Consider the following 17907-nt stretch of genomic DNA (forward strand, 5'->3'; position numbering starts at 1 on the left):
TTCTCGATTCACACAATCTACACTGACTGCAGGCCCTGCTTTTTATTAGAGTCCAAGCTGATGGGAATACCCACACACCCGTATCCTGCAAATTTGGTCTGAGAAGTGAGCAGATGCAATACAAGCACTAATGTTACAACCAAAGCATATGCATTCATCCTCTATGGCAGGCCTGTTTCAACCAACTTTTAAAGGTGACTGATTTGGAAAAAAGTTACATATTTGAAGTCAGACCATGGAATCTAAATGTCTCAATGCAAGTTGTTTAATCAACAAAGGGAACAAATATGCTGTTTTAATAAACAAAAGTGCAACTCACACGAACAAAAAAGACCTGAAAATTTGGAAGACTCTGGGGGATTATTCCTTTTAGCCCCTTGGTTAAATTTCCACAAGTCGATGTTTGAATGCATCTGTATATTCTGGAAAATTCCCTGTGAGCAAGTGAGAATAGATGATGGCATTTATGTTCTTAAATCAATGGGGATGAGCATCAAAATCTGGTACCAACATGTCCGACACCTATCGTACCAAATTATAACACAGATTTTAGGGCTTCCTTTTGGTACTCCCTGAAATACATCCCTCAAAAATGTATGGGCGTGGCAAAGAGAAAGCCACTGTTGAAGAAAACTGAGATTAAATCTCAAGTAGTTGTGAAAAGGCATGTGGAAGACTCCATGGTCAGGTGGATGAAAGTTCTTTGGTCTGATGAGACCAAAATAGTGCTTTTTGGCCATCAGACAAGACGCTATGTTTGACTGACCCCAAACACTGCACATCACCAGTAACACTATCTCCACTCTGAGACAGGATGGTGGCATCATCATGCAGTGGGTAAGCTTCTCAGCAGCAGACCCTGGAAGGCTTATACTCTTACCTCAGACATAACTCTTTAAAGATTTGTTTTAGATGCATTTATTTGATAAGTGATGAGTGGGAGCATGCAGGCGAATACTGGGGTGGTGGTGGGACTGAAAGCAAGAGCAGAGCAGACGAATGTCAAATGTGAAATCAGTGTGACTCAAGCTGCCTGCCTATTTGAGGTGTCCATGCACCAAAACACTTAATAATACCTATTTTTTGTGCAATTTTACAGTTCTATATCCCCTCAGCCTCAACATCCCAGGCTTAACCTTTAAATAAATATGCCCTCTGTTCTTAACAAGAAATATTAAACTCTTACAAACAAGCCAGTAGGCTAAGTTATGGTCAGACAGGGATTAAAGAGCAAATTAATACATTAACTATTAATAGCCTGTAATTGAATTCCTGCATTAACATTGTGAGAGGCAACATTGAAGCCATAAGAAGACATGCATCCATACATTTTATAACACCCTTGTTTTTGCGTGACAAAAACTAAACTGCTGTTGTTTTCTGGAGCGCTTGACTTATTTTAAATTATTGTCCCTAAAAAACCAACACTGGTTTTCCATAACAGGATCATTTCTCAAGCTCTTGAGAAAACAGCTGAGATCAACCCTTTACTGTGAGAGAACCAGGCTTGTTATCCTAGGACAATGAAATAGAGAAGTCAAAATCTTCAAATTCTGGAAATTGAGATAATTAAATGTATTGGTGCATGTCTGCTCAGGCCTTCCAAAACATTGCACATTATTTCACGTTTCTTATTTTTGAAATAATGATGAAATAGCTGGCTTGAGGCTGCAGAGTGCCAGATTTGAACAGATCTGCTCCATATATCTCCACACAGCTCTACTCTTGCACCCACACAGAGATCCCTTATGTAATATGTATGTAAAGAAAAACCACTGTGATGCTATGTGCTTAATTATATATCATAACAGTGTATGACATCATGCAAAGACCTGATTGTTTCCTTAAATATCGCAAGTAAAGAAGCCAATACTGGACTCGGTCTCTGTGCAGTAACCCTGAGGTTATGACTTCTGCTCTGGTGCAAACAAAGCCAAATCCCAGAGCCATCAGTCGCTCCATTAACAAAGCCTGCAAACCTGACAAAGCGTTCTTTGTTTCATAATTAATGCAAACATGATAACCGTGACATTGACGGTCGGGCGGTCCGTACATCAACCTTCTGACACATGAAAATGAACGCTGCCATTCATCACTGCGCAGGCCTAATGGAGCCCATAAGACTGAATTATTAAGCACAACACAAGAGACCTTTTGTGCCAGATTAATGGAGGCATGGAGCGCAGCACATTTATTACAGTGATATAGTGCAGTTGGTGTGTTATTAGCTTGTTAGCCATACAGAAGGCTGCGACTTTAAACTACTGTGCCAGTTAATGCAACCGGAGGAAAGTTGCTTGTGTTAACAGTTTTGTTGTGTACCCTTTCTTGTCTAATGTTTAGGTTCTTCCTCTGTGAGCATCAAGGACTCACTCACACTTCCTATGGCATCTTTCAGAGCACAGAAACTCTGTGTATATACAAAAGCTGTTTCAGAAAATAGAAGAATCCTTGTCCTTCTTCTGTTTCCTTTGGGAAGTATTTGGTCAACAATTAGTTTGATGCATTTGCTAAAAGCTCCTTCTAGATGGACCAAGAACAAGAAAAGGGAGAGGAAAAAGAGATAACGAGAGTTTATTCGATCAATCTTATACTCACATAAAGAACAGCACTTTGTGGTGGATTTCAGGGAAGGAGGGGTGGGGGGACAGGATGTGGTGGGCTGGAAACAGACCTGAGGAAGAGAAACAGGACTAACAACAAGGAAAGGAAGGGGTTGTAAATAAAAAATATTGTTATTGACTTATCAAAGAACAACAGTTTCATTAATTACAGAATTAACCTATGTAGTGCTCTTGTCGTGTAAAAATGTAGCTCTGCAAAACTCTGCCTAAACATCTGTAATATATAACATTGTTAAATTGCCAGTTTCCAATTCCATCATATTTTTTGGGAAAGCATGGTGACTGAAATCAGGCTTATAAATGATGAAGTTGCAGCTGATAAATACTGAGCAGCAGTGGCTTTTACTGCAATTAGAGAAACGCAAAAAGAGAGAAAACATCATAGAAAGTGCACAGCCGAATGGTGGCAATAATGGAAATATAGTAAAAGCAGTAAATATGATGCATGTATGAATCACAGGGCTTGCGATCTGCATTGTTTGGATGCATGGTTACAGTTCTGAGGAGGGGGAGCAGGTCAGGCTGTGTCCATAGGCTTATACGTTGATAGCCCTTTTCAAGTTCAGCCACAAACTGTTGGATTAAGGGCTGTGCTTCAACTTGGTCACTCCAGAGCATTGACCTTGCTGTCTTTAGAGCATTTCTGTGTAGCTTTCGCTTCATGCCTCGCTGGAAAAAAGTGCCACGTTCATTTCACCCTACCTTGAATCAGGTCAGTCACTTTAAAGGGAGTGAATGTTTATGCGATCACTCATTTAACTTTACATATTTTTATTTAATTGACATTACTTTGTAGAAATCTGTTTTCATGTTAACATTGACGAGGTTTTTGGATTATTTGTTCAAAAAAGCCAAATTGTGATGACCATGATTGATTTATAAAATCAGTAAAAGGGTAAAACATCCAAGGAGGTGAACACTTTTTATAGGCATTGTATATACAAGTCTCTAGTTATTTGTTTCACATGCCTTGTGATATGGTCTGAAGGCCCTGACTACACAGTCTTATCTTTCTGACAGGCACACAGTGATCTTGGTCTTGCTTAACCAAAATGGATCCCAATTCACCCCAGACTGTCTTTCTGGGGATTCAGACTCACATTTTGCCCCGTCTGTGTAAGGTACAGCCCTAAGCTGCCCCTGAAACCCCCCACAGGGCTGCTGTGTTGGCAAAATCCTGCCAAATTCTTTATACTTTGCCATTTGCAGTGCTTAGAAGTTATTAAAATGATTCACCACGATTAATATATAAGCTCTAAACCTTATAAACTCCTAAAACCCTTTTGATTAAGTTGTAATTAAAAGCTATTCTTATCAATGCTGCAGAATTTTCCCACTTTGCAGACACAGCAAAGAGTAAAAGCTGTGATCAAAAATAGCCGTGGTTCTTTATATACATCAATAAAAGCCAGCAGAGAAGCAAAACAGCAAAGTGCTGGGAAAGCCCTCCACACAAAGGAACTGAAAAAGGGTTACTCTCAGAGCCTCTCTTCTATTGATTGTGTATTTGTTTATTTGGTTAGGAGGGATCCACGCGATCGAGTTTCCCTAATCGAGGCAGATTGCAGAAAGAAATACGATGCTGCATAAATTAGGTTGCACGATGTTAGCCTCCTGCTGAATTTCACATCATAATGTCTCAGTGATTAGATTTGGTGTACTGTGCATTAGGCCTAGTTTAGGGAAAAGGAATACTGAGTGGCTATTAGTGACAAAGAGAAACGAGAATGCAGGGGGCTGTTTGTAATGCTCGTTTCTGTAATCACAAAGGTTTCCCCAAATGATTTAAACCACAAAGACGACTGAAAACTGGGACTTAGTTCTTGATTTTTAGTTAAAGTCTGTGAGTATATTGGCTAAAGTCCTTACAGATGCAATAAAAATCTGTAGAAAGTGATCATAAATTAATTGCTTGCTTGATTGCATTACAAGTTAGGCAGACTGGCTTAGTTAATCAGTTCACATTCAGCTCCTATAGAGCAGCTGACCACGCAGTCTGTCATTCTTGGGTTTTATCCAGAGGGGAATCTCCAGAGTAAATTAATATGTTTGGCTAGAAGAGACTGTAGTTTAAACTTTAGATTTAGTTTTATGGTTATGTTCTTCAATGCAGCAGACACATGGCCCTCCAGGGTGATACTGGACAAATGTGAATGCAGACACTTATCTAATGGGGGACTATTACTGCCCACATTGCAAGAAGTATTCATTTTTTATGAGAAGGGTAGATCCATTGGAGCCTTTTATCAGGGGCATTCACCCTTACTGGTTACATCTGGCACTGTGTCCAGGCAGGACTCACTAAGTATGGTTTCTGGACAGTGGATCATGAAGCAGGATCTTAGGAGTCATATGGATCCAAATTATAGATAGTGCAGTTTTGTTCAAGTATGTGTAGGAACTTTTCTTCTTTTTTGCTATTATTTACTTTTCTTTCAGCTGGTGTTGGTCATTAAATACAGTGTTTGAATGTATCCAATAAAGAGGAATTGTTAAAGATTTTGCAACCAACTGTTGCTTTATAATGTTAAATTTAAGTCCTACTCAGTGAACTAAATGATTTATCTTACACGTAAGTGCACCATGCATTGGAAAACAAGCAGGGGCTTTCTAATTGGCTCACTTGGCCTTTATAATTTTACCTAAAGCTTGTATGAGCAATACTGATGCTTCCAAATGGCCCATAAAAGCAAGGAGTGTTAGATACTTCTATGCGACGGTTTTTAATGTAGGCTGCACGGTGATTCATAGCACTGCTGCCTCACAGAGAGGAGGTTCCTGGTTTTAATCCCAATCAGACATGGTCTTTTTCTGCAGAGTTTGCATATACAAGCTCTCTCCTGGTACCCCAACATCCTCCTACAGACCAAAGACGCTCGTTAGGTTTACTGGTGACTCTAAATCGTCCATAGATGGGAATGTCAGCATGTCTGGTTGTTTGTATCTGTATGTTAGTGCTATGATTGACTGTCAACAGGTCCAGGATCTACCAGGCAGCTGATACAATGACAATTGATATAGGCTCCGACCCCTTTGACCCCTAACGGAACAGGTGGTGTACTGTAAATAATGGATGGATATTTTTAATGTCTGTAAACTCTGCAGCAAGGCAGGCTGTCGTTATGAAAATTAAATACAAGCTATGATTGCCTGCTTAGCTTATTCCCAACTCACTTGTAGAGAATCAAGGTATTGGAGGACTGTGTGTGAGTACTGTCACAGTGTCAGTTTATTGCATTATGACTTCCTACTCCAGGCAACCAATCAGAGTTTACGCTCTGCAGGCTGAGGGTTATCAACTTTTTAAAATCACACCTCTACTGCTGAACTCAATGGACATTGAAACATTCATCCTTTGCACCTTGAATTAAATGTTTGTAATAATGTTTATTGTTTGGATTTGTCTGAGATGAAATCCATTCAAATGTCTTCATACACTTGGATGATACTCTGTTATGTGCCATTTTGTCCTTAATTGTATCCTTCTTTACTGCTGCATTTGAACTAGCCATTTGTTAACCATTTCTTGGATGGGATTTTGCAGGGACTGATGAGCGTTTAGTTTTAATTTAATTGAAAATATTGAAGTACACGTAAATAAAGCTAAACACTCCCAGTAGTTCCAATACCTTTGCTGAAAAGGACCACGGTGTCACAGGCTACCCAAGGATTCACTCTTCCATTTAAGGTTGTCACCCTGTTTCATGGAGCCTGCAGCAGTGGTTCTCAACTGGTGGATCTGGACTCAAGAGTGGTTCATGGAGCTGTTTTCAGTTGGTCACAATTGTGTACCTGCAGAAGAAAAATGTGGCAAATAGTCTATGATGTATGGAAGCTCTAACCAAGCAAAGCTCCACATCTGTTAACAGGCAAATCTCTCTTGCAAAGCTCCAACCACAAACATTTTTGCCTGATCAGAATAATTACCAGACCAATCAGCATCGTTTGAGGACAACAAGATAGCGGCTACAAGCTTGGTTTAGTTTTACTGCAAGCAGGTAAACAATGGCTGCTGCCAGTGAAGGGATAACCTTAGATGCAGCTATACTGGCAGTTATTATCAGAATTGGCCTTTTCTATATTTAAAGAAGGGCAAAAAAACTGCACTGAAAGTTTTTCTTGGCAGAAAAGAGACAGGGGTCCAGCTGCAGAATGCAGATCTCAGACGCCTCCCTCCCTTTGCAGACCACAACAAAGAGAGGGAGACGCCACAACTGTCAGAACGGAGGGGATGCAATATTTCAAACTTGTTTTCTATTAAACTGTATTCATAAACAAAGCCTAGCAGGTACATTCATGAAATAGCCACATTGCAAACATTACAAACAAAGCAACATTTCATAAATAAAACAGGTAAGAACTTTCATGCATAGACCCATTTTAGAAGTAGTTACGCAATCAGTGGCTAGCTTCAGCTTAAGGCTTTTGCTAAGGCTAATATAGATTTGCTAGCAACCTAGTTAACATAACTACGTAAACCAATGTAGCTACGTTAGCTTTAGCAAAAGTTAAAGCTAAAGCAAGCCACTTTTTGCACCAATATTTCAAAACAGGGATAGCTATACTGAACATTGCATTATCTAACGTAGCTAACGTAGCTTTGTTTATTTTAACTTAAGCTACTTCAGTTATGGAGCTACGTTACCTGCATAGCTTACATAGCTTTATTCACTTAAGATTTCACTGTTAGCTGTATAGCTACATTACCTATCTATCTGTGGTGGCTTTGCTAGCTTTAGATTTAGCTATGTTACCTACGTATTTTCATTATCTACGTATCTATCGTAGCTTTGTTAGCTTTGTTAGCTTAGCCTTAGTTATGTTAGTTGACTTAGAGAGTTTTCAAGGAGGAGAAGCTGTTTTCCTGTAAGTAGACGGTTTACTTTGCTTCATTAATAGTTTTGTAATTATGTTTTGCAGGGCAAGTTTTTTAGTTTTAACTCTTGATATCCTGACCCTTATCTTATCCCTTACACTAACCCCGAACAGGAAGTCTGACAGACAGCTGCAAACAAGGACTGCACCTGCCTGTCAAGCTTGTTAGGTAGCATACCTACTGGAGCTGCACATGACCACTACAACTTGTCACTCTGATTGGCTGGTTATGTCACAGACAGAACCTTTGTCCAATCACCCTCCTACATTTTTTAAAGTTTTCTGCCCTTCCCAAATGCTTTCTGTGGGCAGTTGCTCTGATGGATGTGAAAAATATCCCATGTAATGGAAATATGAGACAGTCTATCTGCAGTGTCAGAGGTATGCCCATGTATTTATTTAACTCCTTTTTCTGTCAGTTTTGGTTGTTTTACTGGAGATCTTATCTTACTTGTTGCTTTCTTGGAATAACAAAGCTGTTTTCCAATGATGTAAGATTATTTCTAAGAATCTCTATTTTTCATTGAATACATTTGAGTGGTTTTGGAAATTTGATTGTCAATTTCCCATTTAGGATGTGGTGGTGGGTCCTGATGCTAGACTAGCTGAGAATCACTGGCCAACAGGATCCTCTACTACAGTTTATCAGACAGACTGAGGTTCTGCCGCAGGCACAAAGCTCCTACAGAGGATATGAAGTAGTTGGTGGCAGGATGGTTCAGGTACAGCTGGATGTGGCGACTGATGGGGACAGATCTGTGGGTTGCACTGAGGAAAATCTGATTGAAAAATGTCTCCACGTATTAATGATGTCAGATTATTCATGACTACGATCACTGTTTCTCCTCTCACATCACTCCCCCTGCAGCAGACAGGTCTTCCTCAGCGGGGGGGCACCTGCTGTCCCGCTCCTCGCTGCAGTGTCTGTGCGCGCGGATGAGAGCACATGATTATTGAACAGCTGGAGGGGGGGGGGGGGAGGCAGACCTGTAACACCTGAGCGGACTTTGAACATCACAGCATCGCGCGCACGGGAGGCGCAAGCAAACGCTCTGCTCCACATCCCTGGAGATCCAGAGATGATGTCCCGTCTGCCGGGCGGCGGCAGGACAGCGTGCGGGACGACTGGCACCTTTTTGTCTGCGTGTCTGCTCTCGGCTTGTCAAGCCCTGCGGAGCTGCGGGGAGGTCCAGTGCGGCGATGGCCAGCAGTGCTGTCCACCCGTCATCGCCGGGAACGGCAGTGCCAGCGCCGCCGTGCGCTGCTGCAAGCTCCCCATCCACATTTTCTTCGACAACGTCGGCTGGTTCACGCGGAAGCTTTCGGGCATCCTGATCCTGTTGCTGCTCTTCGCCATGGGCTACTTCATCCAGAGGATCATCTGCCCGCGGCCCCGCAGGCACCCGCACCACGACCGCAGCGAGGAGCCCTCCCTCTTTCACGGGCACGCATCGGCGTCCCAGGACTCCCTCCTGGACCGCTACCCCGAGTACAGCATTGGAGACTTCGCGTCACCGAACCTGCCAGCCTACGACGAGGTCAAATACTTGCCCACGTATGAGGAGAGCATGCAGGAGATGCACAGAGACCGCTCCGATGATAACTTGCTTTCGGAAAACGAGAGGGGGAGTCGGGACAGGGGGAGAGTGACGGGACCGAGAGCCGGGGAGCAGAGACGGGAAGTCCTGGAGGTGTCAGGACCGCAGCACAGCCCAAGGACATCTCGGAACTCTGTCTGACGGAAGACAAGTGATTGGGGAAAGCTGCACAGACAATATATCATTCTTATTTTAATATAATCAGGGTAATTATCTTGCAGAGATATAAACTCAAGTGCAATTATAATCCTGAATGTTGAGAATAAAGGGGGAGGCTGAGAAAACGTGCGTGTTCTGTAAGATTATAAGGGATTACCCGCCTTTTGTATGCAAATATCTGCGTGGGTTAAGTAAAGGAGATTATAAAGGAAGCGAAGGCGTCTGAAATTGACGCTCTTTGTGTGGAGGACAGCTAATTTGGCTGCGGTACAATCGCATTAAGTTTTACTTCAGCACCTCAATTTTCAGTGGCACCGTGAAACAGTTTTTCTTCTGAAATTCTCCTCTTTTCTCAGTCTTAATACTTAATATTCTGCAGGACTTGATCGACCTCCTTTTCTCTTATTGAATTTGCATACAAAAGAAGGATGTTTTCTCCCCTAGTAACCTGGACCGAGTGGAATATCAATTTTAATGCGTTCATAGGCTCACATTTTTATCAGCCAGCTTTAGAGACAGCTAATTTAAAGCTTATCATACACACACTTCACTGTGTGCAGACAGGAGTGTGTTATCAGTGACCTGAGCCATGTCTGATAGACTGTGAAAGTGAAGCCAAAGCAGAAGGGGGAGTTTTATTTAAAAAAAAAAAAAAAAAAAAAAAAAAGGCTCTGATCCTGGGGGCCATGATGTCCTGAGGCTGCATGTATCAGTGTCTCCAGGGTCCTGAATTTAGAAAAACAATGGCAGAGATTACAGCTGGCACTCTGATGGGTGTAAGCTGCCAAGAAACAAAGTTTGTATTTTGATGATAGCACGTCAGACAAGATCAGAGACAAACTGCTGCCCTGAGCAGATCTAACTCAGCACAGCTCCGACAGGACAACAGGGGTGGGACAGAGACCAGAGGCTAATTATTTTTTGTGTGTGTTGTAGACCAAGATCTATTTGTATGCTGTGCAATTGTCTCATTTTTATTTCTAATTACTAATGAGGCAATATAGGACTTCAAGGCTGCTACCAAGCTGACATCACACTCACACCTCATTACAGCAGGCCTAATAGCCTGTTTACCTGGATTAAAGCTATACATGTTATTAACTGTCCATTAAAATGCCTCATTGTGTTATTACATAGAGAAACCTCATTTTTTTATTGTATTACCTGGGCATGCGATTAAGAAACACAACTGTAAAATCCAGCCCAGACATGAAGAAATCCTGACAGTTAGTATGTTGTTAGCCAAAAAAGAGTAAAAAAAATACTCAAACAGAACCTCCATTAAGTCTTAACAGCCTGCAAATTATGATTAACTTTATGAGTAGTCAATAAAATCTGACAGATTTGTGCCATAGCATCTAAAAAATGCTAGTTTGTTTGACCAACAGAATTAAAAAAAAAAAAAGAGCCCTCAGATTTTTCAATTTAAAGGGTGTAATCACTGAATTTAGGGGAACTTTGCTGAAAAAAGCTCATGATTGATTAATTTCTTATTTAACATCCAGTTGGGAATCATGAACAGCCTTTTATCTACTGTAAACTAAGCAACAAATTCACCATTAGATCATCAAACAAAAGCAACGGTTCTTTAAATGTGCATAAGCACATGTAAAAACCTAAAACTGACTTATTTGAGAAGTTTCAGGTTTAATGATCTTAAATTTAAGGTAACCTATTTCAACTTGTGAGAACTAGCTGCTGCTAGAAAATCTCCCTTTTTCTCTAGAATTGTATTAACAGGACATGAGACGAAGAATCACAGCTGCAAAATCCAGCCCAGACATGAAGAAACACTGACATTTAATTGGTTACTGGCCGAAAACAGGAGAAAAAAACACAAAAGAACCCAGTGAGTCCAAACAGCCTATGAGTGGTCAATAAAATGTGACAGATTTGTGCCATCATAAAATCCAGAGCCAAAGATAATGTGTAAAAAATGCTCGTTTGTCTGTTTGTTTGACCAAGGATTACTGCTTTTCAAAATCAAAATTAAGACTTAAGACCTTTTTAAGGCCTGAACTGAAAAAAATAATACCACTTTTTGCACAGTAAATGGTAAAAAAATGAATTGGCATGAGATTTCTTAGTACATTGGAACAGAGTTAAATGAACTGTTTATAAAATTTCAAATCGTGTAAAACAATATAGTTTTTCTGGGTGATAAACACCCAAATTTGATGATTTTTGGCCCATTTAAAGCCTATCTTCTGTCAATATGTCATATGATGATGTCTATCAAAAGACATTCTTGAAGATGCGCTGAGCTGATTGAAAACAGTATGACTATTAAAAAGAAGAATAACACTTTTGTCAAAATAAGGGCGGGCAGCATGGATTTTTAAGTGGGCAACTTGGTAGCTTAGATGTAACAGAGGATTGGACTAGTGTTTCACAACTGTGCCGTGTTTGTTAAATCACAGTATTGAGATAAAATCAGAGAGGGGTCTGGGGGTCTTCCTCAGGAAATTTAGAACAGTGGTTCTCAGCTGGTTTAGCATCAGGACCCACCACAACAACCTACTCAATGACAAATCACAACCAAAATTTCTTTAATTATTCAATAATAACCACTAACGTTAACTTTAAAAATGGAAAGTTCAGACATGAAATGGAACAGACAGAGAGATGAAGACATTTCCTTCAAATAAAAGCCTATTATAGACTTTTTGCCACATACCTTGTTTCCAGGCACACATCTGTGACCCAATGAAAATGGCTGTTGAGAGCCAAGGATTTAAAACATACAACACTGAATTCCCTGAATTATTAAGAATATTTAAGCAACAATTTGTGGTGGAAGATAATTGAAATCATACAAAGTTGGCTAGAAAACAAAGATTGGATAAGGGCATATCTTAGTCAATGATGAAAACCTTAGACATACCACAGGTAAAAATCAGACTTTTTAAGACTTTTTCTGAGCTTAAGTTTTAATGTGCAATGTAAGACTATCTAAGACTTTCCAAGGATCTGAAGAAACCCTGTTGACCAACAATATTAAACAAAAAAAAAGCCCATGGAGTTTCCTGTTTTAAAGCATGGAATCACCTAAATTTGGGGGAATTTTTCTTAAAAAATGATTTTTCATTAAAAATCAAAGAGGCACCATAGACATCCTCTAACGTTCAGTTAACTGACTGACAGATTAACCACAAGGTCATCAAACAAAAGCAGTGGTTCCTCAAACTTGCATAAGCACATGTAAAGACCCTCTAATGACTTTTTTGAGAGGTTCCAGGTCCAATATTAATCTTAAATTTAAGGTTGAACCTATTCCAACCTGTAAGAACTAGTTGCTGCTGAAGCATCAGTATCGTCAGACCACTCAGACTTTACATTTAGAGACCCTGAGCTCCTCTAATGGTGCTGCTGCCACTAATAGTCTGTGTGTGATTGTGGTGTCTTTTGTAACCCCATACTTCTTGACCATGATAGTGAACACTGATAGCTTTGCTTTCCACAGGGAGCATTGTGGGTAGGTGAAGTTTGTGCTTAAAAGCACTAAATCCAAGCTTAAAAACCACTGATGGGTGGATGACATGGAGTGTGTGAAGTAGTAAAATAGTAAGAGATATGAATGTTGCACCATCATGAACCAGTTTTGATGTCTAAGATGTGATGTAAGCTTTCACAGCCCTGGGCAGTCTACTACAGTTGCAGAAATGTGTGCCAGTGGTTCAGTTGTTCTGTTGCCCACTGGAGCAACACAGGTAAACTATGAAGGTCAAATCAATGACCATTACCATCCTTTTAAACTCTGCATTAAATCCAGGAAGTATATTTTTAGAGGAGCTGTGTCGTTTGGCTATCGATCTAGTAGAGAGCAACAACAAATCTGAGGCATACAGATCTAAGGTTAAATAAAAGATGAGTGTATATTTGGTGTTTTGTTACTAATACTGTGTATATTTTTTCAGTTGAGAAGAGTGTTTATACATAACTCATTTAAATCCTGAGGTGCACTGTGTGTGGCCGCTCTCTGCTGTAATGCACGTGTAACCCGACTCCTCACTGATAAGTCTGTTCATAGATTAATGCTGTTTGGTCTAGATGACTGCAGTTTATCACACAGTGGGTAAGCTGAGAAAGGAAGTGGACTGAGGGAGTAAAATCAAAGAAAGACAGTGAGTCAGAGCGAGACTTCTGGGAGAAAAATAGCAACAGCAAAGGGAGAATGATCCATTGATAGATTATCCTTTGTGTACCGTTTTCTGTGATGTTTCAGCGTCTGAAGCTGCTCGTTTTCTGGGAGAACGCAGATCTCCCCCCTTCCCCGCAACATCCTGATATCGTCTAGCAGTTGTTTTTGGAGAGCCATGGGACGCATCCTCTCCCTCAATTCGTCCCTCCTGGCCCACTAGAGGAGATGGATTGGCTATTATGGTTTGCTGATGTACTGGCCTTCTGCCAACCAGGGGGTGGAGCTGCATGGCAAGGAGAAGTTTCACACATCAGCAGAAAAGGAAATACAAGAATAACTCAAAGAGAAATGCATACAGTACATATATTGGATTCTAAAACACACACTCACCCAGAAATACCTTCTAGGTACATAGCTGAAAAAACATCTCGAAGACACTCTAAGATCTTTGTATAAATCCAGTGAAGCGTCAGGAGATGTAAAGGGACTCAAAAAATAGAGAAAGCAAAGTAAAAGAGGATATTTTAACAGAACACAGTTTTTATTACTTACACTTCCAGAGGGAAAGTCTGAAAGAAACTGTAAAAATATCTATTCTTATAAAAAACATCATGTCAAACTTTACAGAGATAACACAAAGCAATACATTTGTGCATTTCAGAACAAGTAAATTTTGAAAAACAGGAAAAATAACTCACAAAATCACATTACGAAATCTTTAGGAAGCTGAAATAGCTGAAAGGCAATGATGCTAAGATAAACTCAGTTGTGAAATGATCCCATCACAGACTGTATAAAGTCAATGACATTGTTCTCCATTACTCAGCATATCCAACAGATTGTAGTGTAACAGCAGTTTTCTTCATTTCTCCAAATGTTCCCTTCATTTAATGTATTTCTTACATCCAGTGAACATTGAGAGAGAGAGCCAGAATCAATCCACCAAATATACAGAGACTATCACGATCACATGGCTCCATTTCTGCAAACTTTTAGAGAAAAGTCCCTGAACATCAACGGCGTGTTGCCATGCTGTTCCTCTCAGATGCATTAGCAGCTTTAACTCTCTCTTTCACCAGTTCCATCTCTATCTTCGCCTGGATTTTCTCCCAGTCTACCTCAACCTGGCAGAGGGAAAGACAAGATTAAATAAGAAGAGATAAACTGGTGTTTGAATTAAACAAGTGCTATAATGACAATGCAAAGTGGCTAAATTAGTTGACTGACAAACAGAGGCTGGGATCAGGTTGTACTCATGAAAAGTGCAGCATTGAAACACTCTTCTTGTCATGATCCTGATTACACTAAACATCTGCAAACTTCAGACATTCAGATGTTGTTGAACCTGTGAGAAAAAAATTGAAACAGACACCCCCCCACTGTTAGAAATGTCAGTGCAGAGCTCCACTTACCCCTTCAGCGTACTGTAGGAATCTTTTATTGGTCTCCTTTCTGCCAAATTTCTCCAGAAACTTCTGCCTGTAGGCCAGCACAGTGTCCACATGAGTTTTGTGTTTGACTGCCAGCTCCAGCGCCCTGCACACAAGAGACATGAGATAAAGACAAACATTCATCCAGTTTGGACAAACATGCTTCAAGGTCAAAGAAACTTTGAGCTGTACCTCTCCCAGTTGAAGAGGTCAATATTGACCCGGATGGCCTGGTAGATGAGGCCGGCTTGTAGTAGAGTGGCCTCAGCCTCCTGGACCTGACCACTGAACATCTGCATGTGGGCCAAAGCGGACTCCCTAGACGGCAGCTCCTTTATGAAGTTAATGTACTGAACTCTTGGTAACTGAGGGAAGACAAAGAGTGTAGAGAGAAGACATTATGAATGAGATTGATTGTAATATTTCTATACTATTTACTGTAGAATCATTATTACATTCATTGTGTGTGTTGGTGTTGTAAAACAGAGCTGAATACAAGGTTGCTTACAGCATAAATCACCAGCTTCACCACAATATATCAATTTTTTAGATCACAATATGATATTTTTTGAAATCTCAAAGTCTGCCACAATTAAATTTCAATACAATTCAGGAGCCTGTGATAGATAATCATGTGTCAATTTTGACAAATGTAGGGATGTAAGGATGAAGTTTTACGTCAACAGACGCAGGGCAACCTCAATTACAGAGTGAGAGAGAGAGAGGAGGATAGATAGAAGGATACAGTCCTGTTTGGATCACTTAGTTTGTACAGCTTAAACTTCTATGATAAACTGAATGTGAGACGTCTGACTACAGTCAGTGTGTACAAGGAGCCATGGAGGAGCAGATTTTCCCCTCTCTGTTTAGCTGCAGAGCCTGTACCAGTCACCACTCGCACCTTTTATCTTTTGTGGCTTTTATTTGCTGTTTTCATAACTTTTATTTCCCTTTGTCATTGTGTTTTGATGTCTTGTGTGAAGCACTTTGAATTGCTTTGTTGCTGAAATGTGCTATACAAACAAACATGCCTTGCCTTGTTCCACAACCCCAGGCTGAAGAGAGGAGGGAGGGCGGCCAGAGTCAGTGTCGACACATTTGACATGAACGTGTGTTGCTCAGTAGCCAAGGTTGAGCTTGACAGCATTTCCTTTGTCCGGGCCGTTGCACCCCTGGTAATACGCCCAGCAACCACCAACAGTTGGTTAGGTGCTTAGAACATACACACGACAACCAGGGGGTTGTGGCAACCCTCCTACCCGCCCTAACAGTACCCTAGGTTATGTTTAAGTGCCACATCTACCCATAACTCCGCCCTAAAGCTGTGGTTTTTGTTTTTCTTTCATCAGATTATTTTCCCATGCCCTTGGTGATGTACAAAGACATCCAGAGCATGACCTGGGTTGTGACAATCCTCCTTCCTCCCTGATGGGGGCCTCAGGTGGGCATACTCGCCATTACACGCCTTACTTCAGCCTCAGCTTTTGGCCCAAACATGCCTAAAACTTCTGTAAAGTACTGAATATCCACACAGCCTAGAGAGGGGTGGATATCTTCTTTATCTTCTAGATCGCCACTGCTAGCTAACAGCAACTGCCTGTTTACCCCTTGCCTATTTTGAAGTTCAAGACAATGCACATCTAGGCAGTAGGATTTTCAAAACAAAAAGGCAGCTTAAAAATGATGGTGTAAATTAATGCTAGGATTGATGGATTGCTGCACCCCTGATAGGCTGACTGAATAGTCTTACCTCTCCAATAGCAGCATATGCCATCTCTGCAGTCTTCAGCTCTCTGTTTGCCATTGCCATACCAGCGAGACATGCCCACAAGGCCTGTTCCTAAAAATGAGGAGAAGAGAGGCAGTGAGCATCTTGTATAACATATCTCACAAGTGAACACAATGACCTGGGAACTACTTTTTAAAATTTGTCATCATTACAATGTTTAGTTCTTCTGTTAATATAACTTTACCGCGTATAACTGTAAAATGCAGTGTATGAAACACACTTTCGATATCCATTTCTTTCATCTTAAAAGTTTTTCTGACACATACACTATGGTTACAGAAGGGGGAAACTGCTGTCATCATTGCTGCATGTTGCATAATGCTTTTTAAAATTTGACCCTATTCATTGTGCACTGCAAGCAGTGCTGCAGACAGTTACATTTCCTTTGTCGTATGAAAGTTCATGGTGCTGATCAGAAGTTTATGTTTGTTTTTTTATCAGGCTGTCTTGAAGAGCATAAACATATCAAAGCATGGTTTGGAAACCTGTCTGTGCAGTTAAAACCCAAACAGATGCAACTAATTCAGACTGTATGAAGAATAATAGGGTTAGGGTTAGGGAAAAATCACACATCCCTGCAGACTGTTTTTGATCAGACTGCTCTCAGCAAGGCAAATAAGATTGTAAATGATCAATGTCATGTATTACATTCAGCTCTTAAACAATAGCAAATAAGACAGGAATGGTAGTGGACCAGACTGTGATTTCTATTTGCATTTTTGCACTGGTACTATATTCTAGAGTTTTTTTATGTGGGGGGTTATTAATGACACTCAATGTTTTAATTTAAAGTGTTTTTCAAATGGAATGTGTTATAATGTGGATGTTGTCTATGGCTGCAACATGAATGAAGAACCCAAGAAAACTTTCTCAATAACGTTTATCTTATCACCCACTTCACTGCTCAAAGCATGCAGGGATACATAGCAACATGAACCACACGGGCACTGTCACTTTTTAACAGCTTTTCTCCCTCATTCAGTCACAATCCTAAATTCAAAGAAAACTGGTATTCTGTTACGTAAACAGACCATGTTGAGCCTTGGCTTGACTGAAAAGACTCTTAATCACAGACAATCAGTGAGCCGCAGAGGTGGGCAGAGAGACTTGCTTGCTGTGGGTCTATCGCTTTAGGCTGAAAACTCAACTACCTTGCTGTTAGCTAGCAGGAATGCCAACTCTACATGGTGAAATCAGATGGTAATAAAAGATACACAGCTGCACAGAAACGGCATGTTGTAGACTTTGTTGAAAACAATGGAATTCTTTGGACACTAAAAGAGTCTATATT

General features: G+C 40.6%; 1 protein-coding gene across 2 annotated transcripts in view; it reads right to left on the reverse strand.

Moving 5' to 3' along the window:
• Positions 1 to 13969: 13969 nt before the first annotated feature.
• ift80 (intraflagellar transport 80 homolog (Chlamydomonas)) overlaps positions 13970 to 17907 on the reverse strand; it is a 56813-nt gene continuing 52875 nt past the window's right edge. Inside the window, exons 17-20 of one of the 2 annotated variants that reach the window (XM_041800734.1) lie at positions 16578 to 16667; positions 15020 to 15192; positions 14810 to 14933; positions 13970 to 14521 (exon numbers count right to left, since the gene is read on the reverse strand). In XM_041800734.1, coding sequence (XP_041656668.1) covers positions 14411 to 14521; positions 14810 to 14933; positions 15020 to 15192; positions 16578 to 16667 — 498 coding nt within the window. In that variant the 3' untranslated portion in view covers positions 13970 to 14410. The remainder of the gene's footprint in view (positions 14522 to 14809; positions 14934 to 15019; positions 15193 to 16577; positions 16668 to 17907) is intronic. The other variant, XM_041800742.1, reaches the window with a different exon arrangement.

This window comes from Cheilinus undulatus, linkage group 2 (genome assembly GCF_018320785.1).
Source record: "Cheilinus undulatus linkage group 2, ASM1832078v1, whole genome shotgun sequence".
NCBI lineage: Eukaryota > Metazoa > Chordata > Actinopteri > Labriformes > Labridae > Cheilinus > Cheilinus undulatus.